Source organism: Haliotis cracherodii, unplaced genomic scaffold, assembly GCF_022045235.1.
Source record: "Haliotis cracherodii isolate W230 unplaced genomic scaffold, xgHalCrac1.p SCAF_9, whole genome shotgun sequence".
NCBI classification, from domain to species: Eukaryota; Metazoa; Mollusca; class Gastropoda; order Lepetellida; family Haliotidae; genus Haliotis; species Haliotis cracherodii.
Window position 1 is genome coordinate 43,277,975 of NW_027266343.1, and position 22,865 is coordinate 43,300,839.

Below are 22,865 nucleotides of genomic sequence, written 5' to 3' on the forward strand. Positions count from 1 at the left end.
AAGAACGAGTTGGTCAAAAACTACAAGGGTAGTTTGGGGACTTCTGACTGTTGAACTGGGAATGGGTTGAGGAGTGGGTGGGGAGTGTTCCAGGTGTAAGGTATCGGTGGGAAACAACAACATTACACACTGACAAAACAATACCGACCGACAGTCTCAAACCAAAGCATATCTTGAATGGGTCCAGGTTTACCAAAGCACACATTATTGAAAATGTCCATGCATATCAAAAGCGAAAAGAAAATATAAGTTAATACACTCTTGTGTGCATAGTTTAGAATTTTGTTACTGAGGGACAGAGGCGACACTATCTAAAAATGTATCATTAACATAAACAAACGGTACCAATTTCATTGATTTGTAAAGCAAGCCAGAATTGCATCATATCTGGGTCATCTGCAAAATGATTAAACTGATATGAAAAAATAAATTTAACATAATGATAATAAATATTGACTACACACTGAAACAATACAACTTTCAGGGGAAGAGTTTGTGTTAGGCAGTTTCCCATACTGTTCATGTCTAATGGATATTGGAAGTGTGCAGTTGACAACCTCATTAAAATCAGATCTTAGTTCTCGCTAGGAAGTACTACCATATAACAGGGTCATCAATTAGACATTCCAGAATTTTCTTTGTTCAGTTTTGAAATTTGGAATAGAGAATTTTAAGAAAATAGTTTTCCAAGCAAAGTCTAGAATGGAAGTCACCAGTTAGATACAAGTGCCAGAAAGCTAGAGAAAGCTGCTTTCTGATTGGCTAATGTCAACTTCTTGTTTATCATTTCACTGGTCTGTCAAAGTTTGCGAAATGTCGTTTTGAAGTGAGCTGTAATGGGATATCCTCAGATCTATGAGTAGTGGTAGCAAACACTAAGGTCTGATCTTAATGAGACTAATAGTGTGATGGCCATGCATGTTTATTCAAAGATCTCTGTTGTGGATACTGATATTTTTTGCATGAGAATTGTTAGCCTACATGTATATTGTCTTCGATGATCATGGGTGAAAAGCATTAAACATCATGTTGGTCTGCTTTTCCAAGACTTGAACTAGTACTAGAGCCTGACTTCGCAAAATATTTATTTACAAGGTTTTGTTCACGCTACTTCAACTTGTTAACCCAGTTGTGATAACAAATATCTCTGCTTCCATGCTGTAAGTTACAAACTAACATATACTAACATGTTTCTACATCTAAAAACAAATCAACATCAAGCATGGTTACAATAAGTACATGTAAGTGAAAACCAATTCTTCAGAATTGACCGTAACTCAATGACTAGCTGATTCCTATCCTGGACAAATCTCCATGATTGTCAGTCCTCTTTGAGCAGTTCTTGTTGTAGAAATATAAATATTATTTCTTTCTTAAATGGCTATTTATTTCATAAAATAATCATTTTAGGTCTAGTGGCTTGAAAAATAAAAATGACTATGTACCATCAAAATAAACATATATATTATGTTTATTAAGCAGCTTGAACAAGCAGTTGAAGGAGTGTGAATGGGAACACAATTAATTGTGACATTAGTAACATTTGACACACATTTTGAAGCAGACAAACTGTAAATGAAATGTCATATCTAGTGTATGCATCCTTAGATTTCCAGTATTATGTATTTCTTAGAAGTGTTGCAACCATTACCCTGAATCAGCAGGACATAGCATCATCAAACAATGATCAAGGAATTCATCAAGGGTGTCAAATGGCTTAAAACTACGTTCTAAAATACTCCCAGAAACTCAAATCTTTATAATATGATTGATCTGTGGAAGATTGTCATCACTGTATAATCTAGGATATGCATATTCAGTCTATCTGAACAGTCAAATCAAGATTGAGATAATGGATAGGTCACTGAATTTCAGTTGTGCATTAAAGAACTTGTCAGGATACGCGTTTTGTGGAGCAATCATAGTCAACATTCGCAGCTGTCAGCTGATGATTAAGAGTGAAATATGTCTATCCTGCAATTCAGTACTAAATCCAGGTTAGATGAGTGAAGCCAGGTCCTCTTAAATCTAGCCTAGATGGGATAGCTGTAATGATGGTCATAAAATCATATTGTCTCAGAATGCTTGGTCATAACAAAGGTTTTTGGTCGAAATCCTACACGGTTTTTGACAGCTGTACGTGGATGTGCAAAACTCTAAATAAAGATACAGTGATGGCAATGGTTGGAAACTACTTCTGCTGGACAGTTGTCTTAAAGACCAGAGCATCGTTCCACAAAAGCGATCTTAGCGCAACAACTATCGTAAGCCAGTGCTAAAGTATGGGAGTTACGATCACCTTAGCGCTAAGATGGCTTTGTGGAACGGGGCCCTGGGCAGATCTTAACTCCATAACACCTGAGACAATTACCATGACAAATAGTACATTTCATCAAAAATTGAGATCACTGATGGTAACATGTCCATTGAATTCAAGAAGAAAGTGCATAATCATTAGCATTAAAAGTACTGGAAACTTAAGGATGCTCTTTTCTAAGACTGATCCAGGTATTCGGGTCTTGAGACTGACATTACTTTCCAATAGTGTGAACATAAAATGCTCAAAAAGAATAACTGACATGACTTAGGTTTCAGAGGTTTTCCCAAAACATGATTAAATGATTAGTAATTTAAAAAATTAGTTTCTCACACTGGTTACTGTTATTAAATGATGAATCTTAACATACTGAATGTAAATATGCTCTTAGAAGAATTATCTACCTCTTTCAAACAAGAAATACACATTAACCAGTTTAAGTTTTATAATAATAAACATATGAATTGTTATTACATGTTATTGATTATCTGGCAGAAAATCAAAAATGGGTTTGTATTAAGAGGAATATGAGGGAGTAGGAATGAAAGTGTTGTTAATGCATACCAATATCTGGAACACACAAACAAAAAGGATTATTTATTATTACATGAATTCTGCTCATATACATCAATAACAATTTACATAAAATAGGAAAGAAGAGTATGATGCCATACCCCTCCCCTAATTCTGATTGTATTAAAAAATAACATATCTCCTCTACATGACCTACACATCTTCTTTACCTCAGATTTGGAAACTAAACACCTACTGATGCATAAGCTGAATCATGAGATGTAAAACATGAAAAAAATACATGCAAAAAGCATAACTATCCACAACTTAAATATTCTAAATGATATGGTTCATGTGAGAGTCATAAAACAGTGAAAAATAAACACTACAGAATCAAAAACAAAAAGAAACCCCATGTTTTAGATGGTTTGTCAAAGCATTCGCCTCGGTGACAGTTCTGTGCTTTGTTAATGTAAAAGTGATACATGTATGCAAAGTACAAAAAGCAATGGCATTCACTGAGTAGGATGAAAAATGATACAATGAAACAGCATTCAAATTATGTCTGATTAAAGGAGTAGATATATGGCAAGCTGAAGTAAATGCATGATACCGTGCCTCTGGTTACTGTTAGAACATAGCAAACATATCTGCTTACCTTTAAACACATCAGTGCTGAGGTAGAAAAGGCTGGAAAAGGAATGATGTTGCCGAGACGACAGGGGTAAGTTGACAGTTTTGTAGTGACGTTGTACATATGCTGCAAGAAATAAACATGTGTTAAAAATAGCCTATGGCTTTTACTTCATGGTCTGTAATATTGCAACCAACCAAATCATACCTAAAGTATGTTCTATAGTAGAAGCTAGGGAGACTTACAGATGGGACACAGGGATAGATTATTTGAATGAGGAATCTTACATGTGTAAATGCTGCTGGTTCTTTGTACCTGTTCAGGTTCTCACCAAAAGTGACTTAAATATGTGGTTTCTGTATTTGGCAATGTCAATGTATACACAGGCATAAAAAGAAATGTCAATTAGGCTTGAAAAAAAAAAAAAAAATTGGTTCTCAGGCCATGTTTTTTAAAAATATACCGGGTAGAGCAGTCTGGCGGTGTCTTTTTTCTTTTCTACACTAGTATGGAACCAAGTTAACAGTTGTGTAACCAAATAGACAATTGTGTACAATCAACCTGGGAAAGGGCCTCCCTTCTTTGAACTTAAATACACTCTAATGGAATGCGTTCAATGGCTATTACATATTCAAATGGATCAGTGTGAATAAGGGAAGCGGTCTTGTCAAATCTTTTTGTGAATTGTCACATGTCTACCTGTTTTCTATTATCATCATGACTACTGAGCTGATAATCATAAGAAAACAGCATGAAGTAACTAGGGAGATTATGTTTTTGCAGATATTTATTTAGTATCACCAGATCAATCGGGGTCTCAACATGGTTGAACTTAGCTACAGTATTCTATCAATATCCTATCAGGAAAGAATTAACTTCATTTTCATCACATCAAGACTGTCATCATAATATTCCAATAGGTGTTTAAGCAATAGCAAATTAATCAGAAATCTATGACATGTTTCCCCATCATTTTGAGCATATCTTTCTTTTAAAGTATTTCTAACTGCATAAAAAAAGGCCTAAAACTGACAGCTGAAAGTTTCATGACATAGACTGATACTGCCAAAACTATTTCATTACAACATCAGGGGAATCAAAGAGGGTTATAAGATAATTCTACCAATAAAGGTAGCTAAACTATTTCCACCATGGCAAGCAACAAACAGTCTGACACCAGGGGATTAGGAATTCTTAAAATATAGTGAAGGACTGAGGTGGTAATAAAAGAATACAGCTGACAACCTGAAAGTCATTATCATGCAATGAAACGAATAAAGTCCAACATGAAATAACTAGTTTGATTAAGAGAAAAAGAATACAAGTCTACCCACAATAAATGCGATGAAATGATGCACTTTGTCAGAACAATACGTGTGAAAACTAACTGACTGGGAGTTTACTAACATTATAACTCAATATAGGATTATCATGATAACAAACTATCACCTTCTTCCAGAAGAAAATATTTTAATTATTCAACAGTGCATGGAAATACTTATTCCATTCCCAAAGGTAATGAACAGAGGTTCTACAGCTAACAATATACACATTTTAACATTAGCATGTTCATGGACCCAGAAAGTGGGACATTTATCATCCAAGATTTTAACAGGGACAGCTTGTATTTTTTATTTTGTTCAAATTTGGACATTACTGACTTCTTTTCCTGGCTTCTTGAAACATTTCTAAATAGTATGTTCTCTAGTACTGAAAATCATGTGTACTAGACACTAGTTGACTAGTACTGGATATTTATATCAGGCCAATTTCAGGCATGGTAACTTAACCTACTTATTATTGATCAACTTGACTGTTTATATACTAGACTTGTATAAGAGAATTTCTAAAATCCAAGTTGGTATATATGCCATCAATATTTGTTTAAATTATCACATAGAAACCAAAAATGTTTAGATATCAGTGAATGGATGACAGATGCCAAGCAATTGTGTTACTGATCGACAAGGTGTGACAAGTTACCTGTTATTGTTGACCATTCAAGACACACGAGTTCACAACAATAACATACATCCAATGTAACATTACATAAGACACACCAAACAAAATATTATTAGAATTAGGAATAGTCCTGTGACTAACGATTCTAGCTTCTTAAAATCATCCATGCAAGGTATCTTCAGAAGTTAAGCAAACGGATACCAATGAACTACAACATGCCATGGCTTCAGCAAAGTTTGACCTTGTGTTCTAGAGAAGTCTCAAGATAAAAATTGCTATTCATGACATTCCTGAAGTTTAAGCTGGTTTAAGTGAGTGACCAAATGAGGATTTACAAGGTCAACCAGTGGTTGATAGCATGAGCATAAATCCACACCATGAGAGCCAAGACAAAATCCCTATTAGATTCAGGTCAAGACCAAAATGACTTCATTTATTTATGAATGTGGGAACTTTAATCTTAATTCCTAATTAAGTTACTAAAAGGAAGCCATTAACAGTCAACTCACAACTGTACCATGGCTCTCCGCTATGTTTAATCAGGCATAGGCTGTAACTGAGTGAGCATAAATGAACACTATTGCAGCATGATACACTGAAGGACTGAATCTGAACAGGATTCATACAGAATAAAAGTCAAATTTCAAGCACTTTTCAAGGAAAGAAACCTGTTTTCAAGGACTGCTTTATTTATCCCCCCTAAAACAGGCCAAATATTCATCTGAATAGTCGAAATAGTCAGCTAAAACACTTTCAACTTCCACATAATCATTTATCAAGTCTTCTATACAGTCAGGCAGACTAGATACCTGATACTCATGACACTTTCACTCATCGTACCGATGCCAATTTCTTCATACTGCAGAAATACAGTTCCTTATTTCTGTCCATCATGTACACCCTTTGGTAAGATGCACACCACTCACTGTGAACAAGCATGGTTCTATTAGCCTATTCAAAATGTCCTCAAAATGCATATACTGGGTCAGGACAGCCACACAACCTACTTGTGTTCACTGGTCAAAATGATGCTGTAATGCTGCATATGATATCAAACTTATGATAGTTCATGCATTAACATTAATGTCAATCAGAGTTCGAAGTAGGATGGAGGCCGACAGATTTGATTTAGAACTGATAGTTTCAAATTTCAGCATGCCCTTACGACCTGCAGTTTATTTAAGTAATTATATATTAAGAATTATTTAATTAATGTAATAAAAATAACTTTAATATTTATTAACAGTAGGGTTAGCCCTTTCAAGTGGTGTATAACATGTAGTCACAAAGATGTTTTACAAGCTGATAGCAGCAAAAGCTTCTGGTTGACTGTTTGTGTTTTGTAATTTATATTGTAAGAGTGTGTCTCCCTGTTTCAGCTAAAATGTTTGGGCCTACAATTTTTCCACTGGGCCTACAGTTTATCATATGTGCTGGCCCTTAAGGCTCTGTCTACACTGCTGAGTTTCAGACACTGATGCCAATTAAACTAGCAAAAGAGGAACACAGTGTCCTGTTGATTAAACCTGGAAGTGAAATTAAAGCAATAATTACTTTATTAGAACTTTCAAGGAGAGGTTAATACCTGTTAGGGTGAGTTAAATGAACAATGTGTGACAACAGTTACCTGTTATTGTTGACCATACAAGACACAAGAGTCAGTGAGTGAACAGTTTTTATGGTTATGCTGAAGGAGTAAAATCACAGCAATATCATAGTAGTCAGAACCAGGCAAATCAGCAGTCAATAATGTTCTACGCACACCACAGACAACACGATACACAATACAACAGGTCTCAGCTGAAAGTGAGTCTCCTTGTCAATGCCATTGCATGAACCATTCATTCTCAGCAGGTACTGTCACCACCTGATTGCATTTCTTTCAAGAATAGAATTGTCAATTGTAACAGTATCAACAATTTGTTTATATGTAATGATTCAAACAACCATACTTTTTGCATCCCCAAGGACTAGCAATGTAAAATGCATCCACTGTCAATTTGTATGAGCATACGACACAATATTTGCATCTGGTAGAACCCGGTATAACACCGTATAACACACAATGTGTCAAGACTGTTTGACACATTGCTTTCCTAGTAAATGTGTTTGCGCATCAGTGTATAGTAAACATCATAAGATTATTGTTCTCATATTTTTTTCACATAAAGGATACTGTTTCCTAAACGGTTTTCTTTTTACATTCATCATTAACCAAACCAATGATCAACACTACTGCCGAGCATTGGGGAAGAAGTGAATCTCACTGTGTTAAAAGTAACTTCTGAAATACAACCAAACACCCATCAGATGATATAAGTGAAAAAGTAACACAGATGTTCAAACAAAATAAATTAGTTTGCTAGATCCATCTAGTGTGCCAACTACTTGGTATAAAACAGTCTGATAGGTACAAGCACAGAGTCTGAAATGAAAAGAGATATACAAATAGCAAGGCAAAGTTGCATGTTGGGGTGTGAATGTGAATGTGGGTAACGAGCAAGTATGATACAAGCAGGCAACATGAGCAGTCCACAGCTCAAATCTCACCTGGTTCAGATGTGTTATCACCATTAGAGTTTTTGTCCTCTAGACTTCGGCTGCGCTTTTTTTCTGCATACCATAAGTTTAAAATAAATGTATTTACCCCTTCAATACCAAGATAAAGGTTACCATATTCGACGTAATAAGCGCTCAGGGCGCTCTCAAAATTAGAAATAGGGGGCTCTTACTTGGGTGGAAAAAAGAACAGAGTTGAAAGATAAATTTCGTGGTTTATGCTGACAGCCTGAAATGTTTATAGACAACAAATATATTTTTCCAGAATTTAATTGCCCATAATTAAGGGTGTATATAACACACGAGTGCGTATTGTACACGAATAAATAAGTCTTTTGTACATTGATCAATCAGAAGGGGTGCTAATTGGGATTGTTCACTAGCCAATATATTATCAAATATTACCCTGGGCGTTTATTAGAGCAGCGTGCTTATTACATCGAATACGGTATTAGAGATTTCATAATCTGTGACTTTCTGGTAGCTATTGTTTGAGTAGGACACTGTTTTATAAAACACATAACTATGTTTAAGGTAATGTGCCTAAACTATTACATAATCATACATCTAATTAATGTCACACTGTAAACCATACCCATTATGCAATAAGCAAACAAACACTCTCAAGAAAAGCATACAAATCTATTTTGAAAAAACATCTTTTGTTTGATTATCTTGAACGCTACAGGAAACAAACACACTTCAACATTCCTTGAACCATTTTTTTCCAGAGTGAAGTAAAGATTTTTCATTAATTACACTAAGCAAATGTTTGAAAATATTCAATGCATATGGGGTTATTCGAAAATTACAGAACTTGGCCTTCACTGAAGAGTAGGAAACACGCATTTTCAGAGCATAATCAAGCATGATATCAAATCATGCAAGGACCTAATTCCATATCCATAGTGTAGCATGCAGTGTGACAACGTACCTGGGTCTCTAACAGTGTCAATAGACTTATCATCAAGGCTACGACTCTTCTTGTCATCCAAACTCTGGCCACCATTTGTTCCTGTCAAGTGAACAATATATATGTCTCACAATGATGAGCGTGCCTCAGTGATCCAGTGAGGTTATAGGCAAAAGAAGCAACAGAAGCATAAAAATATACCATTCCCTTTCGTAAGCTATACAGTGTTCGATATTAAGCAGGGAAGCCAAAGGTCCTCATCAAAACCCTAATGTCAAAAGGTAAAGATTTGGAGGGTCCCTAGATTCAAATATGATAGTGCTAACCTAAATGACCCCAGGAACCCCCCTTAATATCGAACACTGCTATAACAGAGAGCCGGAAGGAGGGATAGATGGTCTAAAGAGACATTAGGGCTTGCTTACTGATACATCCTAAATCCAAACAGGTTATAACTGGACTTAAAATTCCTTCATGTGCCATGATGCAGTCTGTTTGCACCACAGGAATGTAAATGTGGCCCTTTGCTTAGCATGCTTTGAAATTATTTCAGTCACAGCAACATTCCAAATATTAAGAAGTTACCTTGTTAGCTCATTAATCTTGTTACAGATTCAATTCTTATGGAACCAAAAAATTTTCAAGAGGCCAATTTTACAATTATTTCAAAACAGGTTTTATCAGATTTTTAAAAATGAAAATAATATGTTTTTAGGATACAGCTCATGGCATTATGTACAATAATGACATGTTCAACAACTGATCAGCCCTTAATGTTTACAGCCAGGCAGAAGGCAGAATCCTGTAGAGTTTAGACAGCATTAATGTTTGCCAGATTACCTGATGGGCAACTACCACTCAGCTTGTTGCTGGAGGAATTCCTTGAAATGGCGATGGGTTTGGAGACACTGTTTGTAGAGAGGGTCTCATCAGACGCCTTTGTTTCAGACACTTGCTTTTCTTCATCTGTGTCAGGACTCGATCCCTTTGTCTGTCAACACAACAACACATACTTATCTACCAACAAACCCTACCCATGGGATTCAGCTGAGTCTATCCAGAGTAGCAAATAATAGCTTGTCCCACGGTCCGTGACTCGTTAATTTCACGAAGGGCGGGTGATGTACAAAGTCTACCTGTCCTATGGATGATCGTATTGTTTCTGTCCATTAGTAATACTTATCTCCATGATGTCTACAGAGTACAAACACTGAACCCTAATTCAAGTTCGAAGTAATAGACAACAGAAAAAGATATGCATACAATTTACGAATGGCAACTTTTGACAAGGACTGGTAAGATATTTCAAGTTGCCAGTCCTGTGGTCTGGGGAAATGTATTTGAAGTCTGCAACACTGGAGTCTTATCTATTTTCAAGTCCAGGGGACTCACAATAACTAATTTTGTGAAGCATGAACATGGGTTGTTCCCAGGCTGAATACATGGAGCAACTTACATTCCCGGTACATTGGTGTATTGTTCATACTAGTATACAATAAACTATGGTAATAACGAACTCAAAGGGACCACAATTGTTTTCATTTTTTTTTCTGTAGTTTGTTATAAGCATTTATAGCTAAAATGGATAGAATTATCATAAAAACGCCCGCATGTTATCAGAAATGAGCGGGCCACTGTAACTTGATAATGCCCTCATATTACTTGACGACGGGCCATTATCGTGCCCGTTGTTAGGTGACGTCATAGGATAGGGATAGGTGACGTAACGTTCAATAGTGACGTCATCTGGTTCTATGACATTTCCATATTTGTAAAAGTGGGTCAGTGACATTCGTGTTGATTGCAGTAAATGTTTCAAAATCGACATTGTTGTTTCTTTACATTTGATAACAAATTCCATCCATTTTAGCTATAATAACGGTAACGCTATTTTTCAGGGCATTATCATTTGCAGAGCCCTTCGTCGGGCAGTTAATGGACCTCGGGCTTCTGCAAATGATAATGCCCTGAAAAATAGTGTTACCCTTATAATATATACAGCAAATGGACAAGACCACAAAACAGTTTGTTATAATCGTCAGTTTGTTATAAGTGTGCCTCTAATAAACATAGTTTACAGTACCTCTCCTGTTACAACATATTGCAAATTCCCAAAACCCAAAATGTGCCTCTACACTAGTTGACAGGTCAGTTACCTCCCCCTTAACCCCAACTTTCCTCTCATCTCAGAACTACTGAAAACCTTCAGATGGGGAAGGCAGGGAAGGCTATTGTATTAGGATAAGTAGAATGATAATAAAAACACTCTTATTCATGTAAATTATTTCTTATCCTAATAAATCATACTGCAAACTTTTCCACAGTTGGCCTCATTGTTTGTAGTTCGCGATGCTGATCTGTTGGTAGCCTGGACAGGATACATCATGGACTGGACTAATGACTCCACAAGAGCACTCTTCAATAATCCCATATCACCTGTCACATCTTACCTCAGTAGAATCATCAGTCCCCCAGTCCCATTCTGGCATGTTTGACTCTATTATCTCATCCGGCTTCGATTCCTGTTGGAGGTACATGTTCTGTGGAAATACAACATGATAATAACCCGTTGATAACATGGGAACTCAACGAGACTGTATATATATATATATATATATATATATATATATATATATATATATATATATATATATATATATATATATATAAGATATTTTGTTGGTTCCTAGTAATGAATTTACCTGAGCCCATGATAAGCTGTGTATTTGCATCAAATACACAAACAAAATCACCATCACCCAATTAATTTTGGGTTGCTTGTGCACAAATATGCATGAAATTCAAAAAGAGAATACCCCCGGTAGTATGACAATGTTCTGTGTAAATACTCATTTAACTTTTCAGCATTTCATTACTGATCCTTATTTATTGATCCAATGAAGACATCACACATACATGAACTCTGTTGCAGTGAATAAGGAATAAAATAAGGAGCTACATCTCAAATTATTGTTGTTTATCACTATTGGTGTAGAAATACCCAATAAACTGGTCCCCAGGTATAAAAATGTATTGATTACCAAAACATATCTTCCAATACCCAATGTGAATGATAACTTGTGAGTAAATACACAATAGCTGGAATTAGCTAGAGGTCTGAATTTACCTAATAAAAACATTTTAATTTCCAGAAATCTATAATGATTAGTGAATCAATGAAGACCCTTACCTCCAGAGACTCCAAAATGGTGGCTTGATGTTCCGAGTGTGAGAGTCGTGGCTTCAAGAAGGGGTCAGGAGGTAAAGTGTAACTCTGCCAGGATGCCGATCCCTTGATAGAGCCTTCTACAAAGCCCTTCTCCTTCTGTTATCAAAATAGAATCAGGAACAAGGTTGTTGAAATGTCGAATAACGTTATCTAGTACAGGGTTTTTACAAGATGCAAAAATGTGAATACAGTCCACACAAATGTAAAGAAGGGAAAACAAATATTGCATTGTGAGAGACACCCAATAACATCTATTGTACTAAATTCTTAACAAGAAAAAGGTCCTGTGTAAAAATAATTCTCGAAACTTACACTACACCATTTCATTACTTTACAGAACCCTCATTCTTTCTGTAAGTTCCCTTAGTTACTGAGGTCACCTGGACCTCAAGTTTTGAAAGTCAAGGTAAAACCTTGCTAGTGTATTTTTTCTATCACTTCATTTATTTGTTACATGAAAGCCCGAGACAATGTGCTCATTCTTTAATACCAAGCAAGTTATGATATTTAAGTCAGCTGTCATGTGAAAGATTGTAAGCTTGCTTTGTAAAGAGATTTTCATTTTCTGTAAATGGCAAACTATGGGTGATAACATTGTAGTGAAAGACAAAACAGACCTATCAGAAAAAGTCAGCTCAAAGTCATCAGTTTGCTACATCTAGGGAATCATCCTAACAGTGATGTTACCTTGTCAGATTTTGGATTAGGTCTATATCCCATACTACAAGAAGGAGCCAGACTGGTATCACAGCAAGTGTAGGCACCGGGACTGAAGTGGAGCTCCATGTGGAAGCGCTCATCAGAGTTGGGGTCCTGTTTCAAATAATCATCAATTTTTCTTGCAATTCAATCTTAAAAGAGCATGATAAAGTTAAGAAGTCCTTTCCTTGATACTAATGTTAAAAAGGTTTGGATTTCCTTAGGTTAATCAACTCCAGCAACACACTTCAAGAACTCCAGGATTCACCTCAACTGCACAGTGAATAGCTTCCATCGATGATTATGAAAATTGCATCTTCATTTTCATGTCATTTTATACACAGACGTTATTTCCGGATTCCAAAATCTAAACTCTGATGGTTAGATTGGGTTAGAAAGGGTTTCAGAGCTATACATATTTTCGACATTGACTGATTGTCATCCAAAATGTCCAAAGGGTATTTTCAAATTTGGATAAAGGCATAGAAATTGTCCTAATGCTTTTTGTCTTTAAAAATCACTTCCATAGAATATGAATACAAAACAGTTGTGTGGTAATTTATGAAACAAAGGATGGAAGACAAAACAAACCAAATCAAAGACATTGTATTTTCTATATTAAATGAAGCATACCTTGCTAGGGTCCTCAAACATCATTAAGACAATCTGAGTCATGTAGTTGAGCTCTGCTGTTGCACTGAGGAAGTCCATAGCCCTCTTCCACTGCTCATCTTTCTTTGGCTACACAGACAGAAGGTCACCATGATCATGTTATCAAGTTTTCACACATAGGTAAAAGGAGAAAAGGTACATATACACCACGTGAAAATTGTGAGAATATCAAGGAAATACCAAACTTACCCCCTTTTCATAAATTCAACTTGTCCAACATTGCCAAGGTTGGATTGTTTTCAGGGAGTCATCATTATTCAAATACAGGTAATTATTTCTAAAGCTTGTACTTTATATTAACATCCTTAATGTTAAGGGCTCTAAATATTCACTTGCACACTCGTATTGAGTGGCAGCATGTGCAGGGTGAGAAAGAGGTAAACAAACACTTGTCCTTCTGAGCAAGTACATATTTCAATGATATTTATTCATCTCGACTTGTTTTCATCAAAATATGCAAGATAATTTTGAATGTTGTATGTTGTCAGTAATGATAACGAAATACATGTCGCTTGTATCATGGACGGACGACATACTTGGCAATTGCTCAATTGGAGAATAAACAGAAAGTGTGTTTGTGTAGTGAGCCTCGAAACAAATGTTAAAGGGAGGAAATAAAACACTGCAGGGAGAAAAAAACACTCAGTGCTGCTCCCCTCATGGTATATTCTCCCTGCAGTGTATTATTGTACGATAAACAATGACCATGAGTCATTTACTTCTTAATAAGCTTTCACACATAGGCAGTTGTACTAGAATTCAGTTGGCAAAATAATGTGAATGAATTCTTACATAGATTGCCCCTCTTACATCTGATACAGCTAAATTTGTTTGGACAATCTAGCTGAGAAATGAATACAGAACAAAATCGGACAACCAATTATTGCTGCAGATTGACAGTAAAATATGTCTTGAAGTTTAATCATACATAATCTCAATGATAAGATATCGAATATGTTATTCAAATTAGCATGCAGTCTAAATTGTACTTGACACAAACAATATGAGTCCACACTTGAGTGATGACGTCATAAATGACATATTTACAATAAAGGAACGTCATATTAATGATCTAAATGAATAATAACATGTACATACATCACAAAGTCCTCCATATCTGAGCATAGTGAGCAGTGAGTGAATGTGGCTCTCACTGGTGAAGTACAAGCGTGTCCGCACAAATCTCTCTGGAGATGCAACACCTTTAGAATACCTACAAAAAAAATAGTTGGAAGTATCAGTGATGATACTGATCTCTGAAATAACAGTCATTAACTTCTTTGTATCTGAAAACCCTATCTGTGTATTAGACAACCCTGAATCAATAGGCAACATACAAAGTACTGAATTAGTTCAACAATTTGTTCTTCACAACTTGGCAAAGAAAACATCTCCACAAAATATCTCTGCATCTAAACATGTTCACACTTACACTCACATATTTAATATTAAAATAATGGCAAGGATTTTTAGGATTTCATTTGCAATTTCTATCAGTAGAACGGTGAAACATTACCTTGAGTCAAGTCTTGTGGCATTATCATCCATCGTGGAGTCACTGGAGTGGAGACACTGAAGCAAGTCACTACGTATTTTCCGCATCAATGGCGTGCAGTAGTTTTGGGCGATATGCAGTTTCTCCTCCACAGTGATACCATATTCCTGTAGTAACAAATCTCAACATGAATTAATGTTGTTCAATGCCGCAGTTGGCAACATTTCCTTTGTTCCACAATGTCCTGTGAATACTAGAGTTTTGGCCAGCATACCAGTGACATAAAACCTGAACACTGATCCTCACCATCTTGATACAATGACATGCAATCACCAAAGTAATAGATCTTGACTACACAATTCCAATTTTAGAAAGCCCTCACGACAAGCATTAAGTACCGAGGCCCAAGTCTGAATCCTCATTCTCAAAGGTGTCTATGTACTCTACATGGCTCTACACATCTATGATCTAAATCCCTATACCTTGAAATAGACCTGCAATGGTTACATGTAAAGAGCCCATTTTCACAATACAATCTAATTTTTTGTTTGTTGTTTAGCACCACACTGGGCAATATTCCAACTATAATTTATGATGGCAGTCTGTAAATAATCAAGTCTGGACTAGACAATCCAGTGATTGACATCATGAGCAGCAATCAATGTCAATGGGTATAAGATGACATGCATCAACCAAGTCAGGAAGCCAAACCACCCGATGCACTCAGCAATATTCCAGCTATATGACGGCGGTCTGTAAATAATCGAGTCTGGACCAGACAATCCAGTGATTGACATCATGAGCATCGATCCAAGCAATTGCGATCAATGACATGTATCAACCAAGTCAGCGAGGTAAAGTTTTAACGGTTGGGATGCAAACTCGCATTTCTCGATGCTGCATTTTCCCCTTCAAGTGAATCTAACTGCCTTGCAAATTCTGATTGTTGTCCTTTACTTATGATGTAACATCTGGCATGTGATACCATTCACATTTGTATGACTACAAACTAACCATTGCACTCATACTTGTCTCATTTTGATATCATAGGTACAGGTATTACAGATTACAAGATATTGAAAAATAACTCAAATATAACTGAGGTAAAAACAATTGGAAAAATATTAAAGTAGGTAGACCCATGATCCCTGTGATGAAAAAGGTTGGCCTTGCCTGGGGAATAATGATGTCAGCAAGAGCTTTAGAGCACATGAACAGCTCCTCTGCTCTCTCAAACTGCAATGTCTTCTGGTTGTGCTGTAGATCATACTTAATGCAGTCATATATGTCAGGGATCTTGCTGATGTCAAACCTCCCTATCTTTGTTTTGTAATCCTTTTCCAACTTGGCCCATCTTCGGATTAGCAACTCCCATGATTCTCCATGATACAGCTTCAGGTCTGCAAGGATACAAAGTGAGTGAGTGAGTTGGGTTTAAGGCTGCTTTAGACAGTGGAAGTCAATGGGTCTGTATTCCAGTCTCAGCAACAGAATTCTTCAATTTTTTTATTTTTACATTGCAGTCAGGTCACCAATAGAGGACCATACACATTGTACTAATGTTGGGCTTTAAACCTGGGTCGTCAGTGTGACGCAGAGTAAAAGAAAAGAAACAATAACAGACACTCACCCCTCGACTTGAGTTCCACCTTGAGAGCTCTGATTTTGGACGTTATTTCATGGATCATTTCATGAACTCGTTCACACATCTGTCTAGGGTTCTTGACGAACTTCATGGCATTGATTAGTGATATACTGGTTGTTGGAGCCAGCTGAAGGAACAAGTGCCATCATTAAAAGCAAGTCAGCTTTTCAAAAAGGAATGAGGTTGTGTCTTTCTTTGACAAGTTCTTACTTTAAAATATTGTTTAACTGTAACAAACATCTCCAATATCATTTATTGACCATATCTTTAAGACAGGAAAACTCTCACCTTCTCATAATCTTCTTCAGTGAAATCTTTGTCTTCATTAAAAATATCTTTCAATTTTTCCTTGACACTGGAAACAGAAATAATTTCAAGGATAATGCAAAAACACACATAAGTCTCATGTAAATTTGAGAAAAGCATTCATCAAATTGTACTCAGGTGGAAATGATAAATCAAAATGTAAGAAAAAAGATAAAGCAAACTTAAGACTAGCGTAGTTTATAATTTAGGGAAATTATTAAATGAACATCAAGAATACAAACAGAAGTATGAAAGAAAGAAACTACCAACCAAAATATGTATAGAGGAAAGAAAAAGAAATAAAACAGAAGGGAGAAGCACAATGAGTCTAACAGATGATTAACTCCAAAGAATTGCATGACCGAGAAATGGAATATTGTCAAATTCTATTTATTGTATCTGCTTCAAGTATCTTGTATCTAGTACTATCACTAACTGCAAGTAAACAACTTTGAGACAGATTAACCTAACTAGAAGGTGCATTGTGGGTAAAGCACAGCAAGTGTGGTCAAAAACAGCAACAATGGTGAATTATGGTAACAGTAAAACTACTGCTTACTCTGTGTAATTTCAAGGCATGTTTGTAAGTTTCAAACAGCAATAGCAACCACACAATTTTCCCCAAAGGTATAGGTTATACAAGCTTTCCATCAAAACCAAAACATTTAGTCTGGGAAATGCAACTAGCATAAGCAAATCCATGCAGGCTTTAGCATTAAACTAGTTTAAAATACTAGAGAAAGAAAGTTACTTTCTATTTCACACAGCAAATGTTTTACTATAAAAATTTAGTACCAAACAGACACTTAGTTCAAAGGTAGCAATATAAATTCACTCTTCCTGATTATAGATGTGACAAATATGTAATCATATCAGGGAAATGTGACATTGATATGCTGTGAAAAACACATTTGAAGTTGGTGGTTTTGTTTAGCTATACCGGCCAGGCTGACAACTTTTGATTAAACTTGGCAAGCAAACACAAATGAATGAATAATATAACAGAAATAGATACATAGATGGACAAAAAAAATGATAGGTAGAGGTGATAGAGGTGTAGGTAACTTTTGAAAATCTCTTCAGCATTTTCAGTGGAAAAGAAATGATATGGGAATAATTCTAGATTCCTACAAAACATATGACTGTCTATGGCTCTCATTATGATGTTGATACCTTTGTCACTCAAGTGGGAACAAATCAGTATCCTCTGTATGCCTTCTTACTGCACTTATTCACCCAAGTAAAGCACATACTGCTACAATAAAAGTACCATATGTTGTCAAAAGTTGATACAAAACTAACACAAAAAAGGGAATAATTTTCTATGGCTAGAAATTAGGGCTGGGACGAGTCCAAATTTACTACCCAGGTACCCACCCCTCTATTACCTGACATTACCCGACCCTACCCGGGTACCCGCTGTAGGTCTCAGGAGTTGGGTACAAAATGTCCAATTGGGAATAGTTTGACCTTAGCCCTGGACAAAATCTATTTAGATATACAAATAAAACGATCTGGTCATGCATACACTGAAGTTGACTGAAATTTTATCTTTATTCAAACATATAAAAGTCAGAAGGAATGGGTTCATAGTCAGAAAGAAATGCAAACATTAATGACTTGTAGTGTAGCCATGTAGTTCCAGATAATTTTTGTCATTCAACAATATATTACATGACTAACCACGGGTCCGGGTAGTCCTTTGGGTACCCGGGTCCTTCTCAGTACCCAGCTGACCCGAGTACCCAAGTCACCCGCCTCAGCCCTACTAGAAATAGTTTGGAATTCATTTTATTTAGGATATAGCCAGGAGTTTATCAGTTAAGTAGACTACAACTTTGATTGACTTGCTAAATAAAGCATTTCGGGTTAGGTATCTAGCAATATCATTTGATGTATTGTTCAGAGCATCATGATACATACGGTATCAATAAACTTGTCACTGGTACATAGTCTTTAGGTACGAAAATGTATCTATTATTAAAAGATTTCATTATAGGAAAAATACATTTAGTAATAGATCTGGATTAATAATATGTCTGGAACTAATTAATCAGGTCTTTTTTAACTAACATCTATTTAATCAAACACACAGTTGTACACAGAAATTGTAATAATAAACTTGAAGATATTTCTTTGTGTTCATGAATCATTACTGTTATGGACTCCTACTTCAAGGATGATAAACTGAAGTGTAGCTCCAGGGTTAGAAACTAACAGCTTTCGTCCACTAGTCCTTATAACATGTATAATGATAACATATGGCAAAACCCTTAAAAAGGGCAAATTTCTACAAGTCCTTATGATACCTTTACCATTGGGCAGTTTGGCAAGGACTATAGGACTAGTGCCAATTTCTAACACTGAGCTGCTCCTTACTGGCTCTGTCCACTGTTGTGTGATGTACATGTATTTGCAGATCTAGGTTAAAATACTTGCAACTACTTAACACTTGTAAATGTTTAATAAAATCCAAAGCTTAAAAATTTTCACACGAACTGTTACAGTTATATAGGTTTTCAAATGTTGTTGAATGTGAAAGGAGTTGTCAGGTTCCATAGGGCAACAGCATTTAGACTTTCATAATCAAGGCTCACTGTGATAACAACCTCTGACACTGTAGATCTGGAAAGTTTTGCCCCTTTACATTATTGCGAGTGGCCAACATGACTGTAAATGTGCCTGGAAAGTTTTGTGACATCCTGTTGATAAGATTACCAAAGATTAAAGCTACTTTGCACATGCTATCTTTATAAGTAGGATGCAGTGAGATGAAATGGTAACTCAGTGTCAGTTAGTGATTTTTAAACCATAGATACATGTCTTGTTGTAATGGACAAGGAGGATTGTAGTAGTGTGTTTATCATACAGTATAGACTGGCTTGCGTCATGTAAGCAGCTTGACAATATGTGGCACATTTGTTAACTTTCCTGATAAGGTTATTGACACTGAGTGATCATGTGTACTTAAGGTAACAGGGTGTGAGAGATTATTCAAATAATCATGTACTGGCTGGTTTGACAATGTGTGGAACTGAATAAAAGAAATATGCCTCCTTAATTATATATTTTGGGCATCGGTCTGCCAAAATAACTGCATCATGAAACCAATGTGAATGTGTGTCACTTGCAGTTTTCGCAGGACTTGCCTGCTCGCAAACATTTCCAGATTTACAATATTTAAGGACATATGTACCTATCTGAGCTGCTTGTTCTGTGTCAAATACAAAGACTGATTGAGCAAGTTGGGTTTAAGTTTAACTCTGCTTTGAATAGTATTTTTAGTTATTTCAAAGTGTGTCAGCTTAATGTCAGGATAGCCTGAAGTGATGCACGTGTTACAAGTTTACTACATTCCTGAAATCCAGGTACAGGTATGAGCTGACAAAACTAACAGAATAATCAGGCCGAATATGGTATTTGAACCTGTGATTGAGTGAGTGAGTGAGTTAATGCTTTACGTCATATCGGGAATATTTCAGCCATATCGTGACGGACCTGTGATTGGAGGATTCTGATATGCCTAAGCAAAGCAGATACAAGGGCAAAATAGACATCATTTCTGCATTGTTCAGTCAGTGCATTTAAGAAATAGCCTGATCTCATCCAGTACTTTTCTTGTCAAGATATATTACACAAAATATTTTACACAAATGTGTCTCTGTTATATTTCAAACAATTTACAATGTGAACCTGCAAATGTTATGAACTAAGTGAACAACCCTACAGAGAAAAAGACTAAAACTGACTGGTCAGAGTAAATTTAGCTTACAAAAGCCAATATGTAGACATTATATCTGTCAGAATCAAGTTCTATGAAGTAAAGTTTGTAAGACTTTTGTCAAAAATAGTTATTCCTAACATTGCACCAAATATGGATTCTTGCATCTTGGGAAACCCCAACTGTGTATGGATATAACTGACTAGTACAAAGTTTACATCTGAAAGTAAAAGGGCACATAACATCGTATTTTTATGAAAGAGTTTATATACTTTATAATGATGAAACAGGGTCTATAGTTGAATGCAGATATCTGGATACTGAGGGGGGTGGGAATATACTGAGTTAGCCACACTTCAGACCAAACTGTTGAGTGGCATTAGAGGGTTGAGAGCTGATTGTTGTCAGTTAGTGTAGCAGTTTAACAGGGTCAGAACCATACAGTCATGGAGTGCAGTGCTTACAAAGCCTGGTGATTGTTCCATCTGGAAGAAATAAGCCTACTAAAAGTCTAGTATATCAGGAGGATTTCAAACACATGGAAAGTCTGAAAACAGTGCCACAGTGCCGTAAGCTCACCTTTTTGTAAGATATATTCACTTAAACGGTTCAATAAAAAGAAAAGAAAAGTCACCAAATGTCAAGGTTTGTATTAGCAAATAGATGAAAAACACTATACAGTTGTTATATATTATACATGTTCCGGGGTCCAATATTTATGATTCCACCCCCCCCAAAACTGAATTCATGAGTCAGCACTTGAAAAAACAAACCAGTTTAGGCAAAGACTATACCCACAATAACAGCTTCAGTCAAGTTTTCCCTGGACATGCCACTATTTTCCAATTTTTGGCAAATTGTCACCTGCAATGGCCAAATATGTTGGATCAAGATGTTTTGAGGTAAACAGAAATATTGAAAATACTAAGTTTCCTTTCTAGGCCTTCTTTTACTGAGCAAATTCAATTTTATTATGCTTAAAGTAACTAACATCCATCAACTACTGTAATGTCATCTAAAATGGCTGCTGATCATGATGCCTTAAAAAAACCTTCAACACTATATTGCACATTTTCACACACTGTATTTGCTGTCTGTAAAAAAATTCAAAATGATCAAGTTGTGTGTTTTTTTCCAATTTGTTTAAGAATAATGAACATCTGTCCAGTATTTTCAGTTTAATTACTTTTAATTTTGATAAACATATTAATGAATGGAACAACTGGGCAAACTTTGGTGCCATCATTTGTGTGAACATTTATGAAAGGTTTTTGGCTTATTGAAGGAAGAGTTTGTCATTTCTAGAGAAGATGTTCCTGAACAGCAATATCAGACAAACAAGCCATGACACATGCCTCCTCAGACCTTTGGTCCAGGTGAGCTAAAAATGATATGTGAACCATCCAAAAAATTAATTTGAAATAATCGATCAACACAGTGATAAGCAAGTTGAATTGCCCTTAAAGGGCTTACAGGTGAATACTGCCAACTTTTTTTTATAGCAGCTGCATACCAAAGTACTTCCACAGAATGTAATGGTTTTGAAAACTTGGAAATTCAAGAATATAGACAACAAATATTATTTGTATCAGAATAAGACTTGCTTTACCCATTATGCAACAACTAACGTCAACTAAGTCAAGGGCAGAATCATGGCATAACATAATTCTTATACAATGAATTACTATACTTCTAAGATTAGTGCCACAACTCTATCAAGTATTATCACGGTCACAATGAAATACTGGGTACCTACCTACACCATCAAATTTAAAGGAAATCAGCTGAAAGTGATAAACACAGGTAGTACGTCTAGCAAAAGGGTAGGAAGATCTAGAGAGATGGGACAGAAGCACAACACAAGTATTTTTCTCAATGGAAATAAGGGATGGATATGAGTAAGCTAATTTTGTAATGGAGAATGCAAACCTTCAAAATGTGTTCTGAACAAATCTCAAGAACATCCTATAAAAAAGACGGGATCTATATTATCCTAACAGTACTTGGTACAACTCTTTGTAAATGTATCCAGTAACTTAAAGATCTTCAGGATTCTGATATGAATATAACTGTAATGTAAGTGATGACATGCTATATCTTGTTGCTAGTACTATCCTACATTCTACTGTTATTAGTTATGTCTCATACATGATGCATCAAAAACAGATTGTTTACGAAAAAAAGCATTCTCTAAAGTCTA

At 35.9% G+C, this 22,865-nt stretch overlaps 1 protein-coding gene across 6 annotated transcripts in view; it reads right to left on the reverse strand.

Moving 5' to 3' along the window:
- Positions 1–22,865, reverse strand: part of LOC139452614 (inositol hexakisphosphate and diphosphoinositol-pentakisphosphate kinase 2-like) — a 79,179-nt gene that overhangs the window by 16,186 nt on the left and 40,128 nt on the right. For 4 of the 6 annotated variants that reach the window (XM_071234146.1, XM_071234147.1, XM_071234145.1 and 1 more), the window contains exons 16-28: positions 16,927–16,993; positions 16,624–16,765; positions 16,167–16,393; positions 15,015–15,160; positions 14,597–14,711; positions 13,460–13,567; positions 12,815–12,940; positions 12,089–12,223; positions 11,349–11,438; positions 9,739–9,889; positions 8,920–9,000; positions 7,977–8,039; positions 3,489–3,590 (exon numbers count right to left, since the gene is read on the reverse strand). In XM_071234146.1, coding sequence (XP_071090247.1) covers positions 3,489–3,590; positions 7,977–8,039; positions 8,920–9,000; positions 9,739–9,889; positions 11,349–11,438; positions 12,089–12,223; positions 12,815–12,940; positions 13,460–13,567; positions 14,597–14,711; positions 15,015–15,160; positions 16,167–16,393; positions 16,624–16,765; positions 16,927–16,993 — 1,553 coding nt within the window. The remainder of the gene's footprint in view (positions 1–3,488; positions 3,591–7,976; positions 8,040–8,919; positions 9,001–9,738; positions 9,890–11,348; positions 11,439–12,088; positions 12,224–12,814; positions 12,941–13,459; positions 13,568–14,596; positions 14,712–15,014; positions 15,161–16,166; positions 16,394–16,623; positions 16,766–16,926; positions 16,994–22,865) is intronic. The other 2 variants (XM_071234148.1, XM_071234149.1) reach the window with 2 other exon arrangements.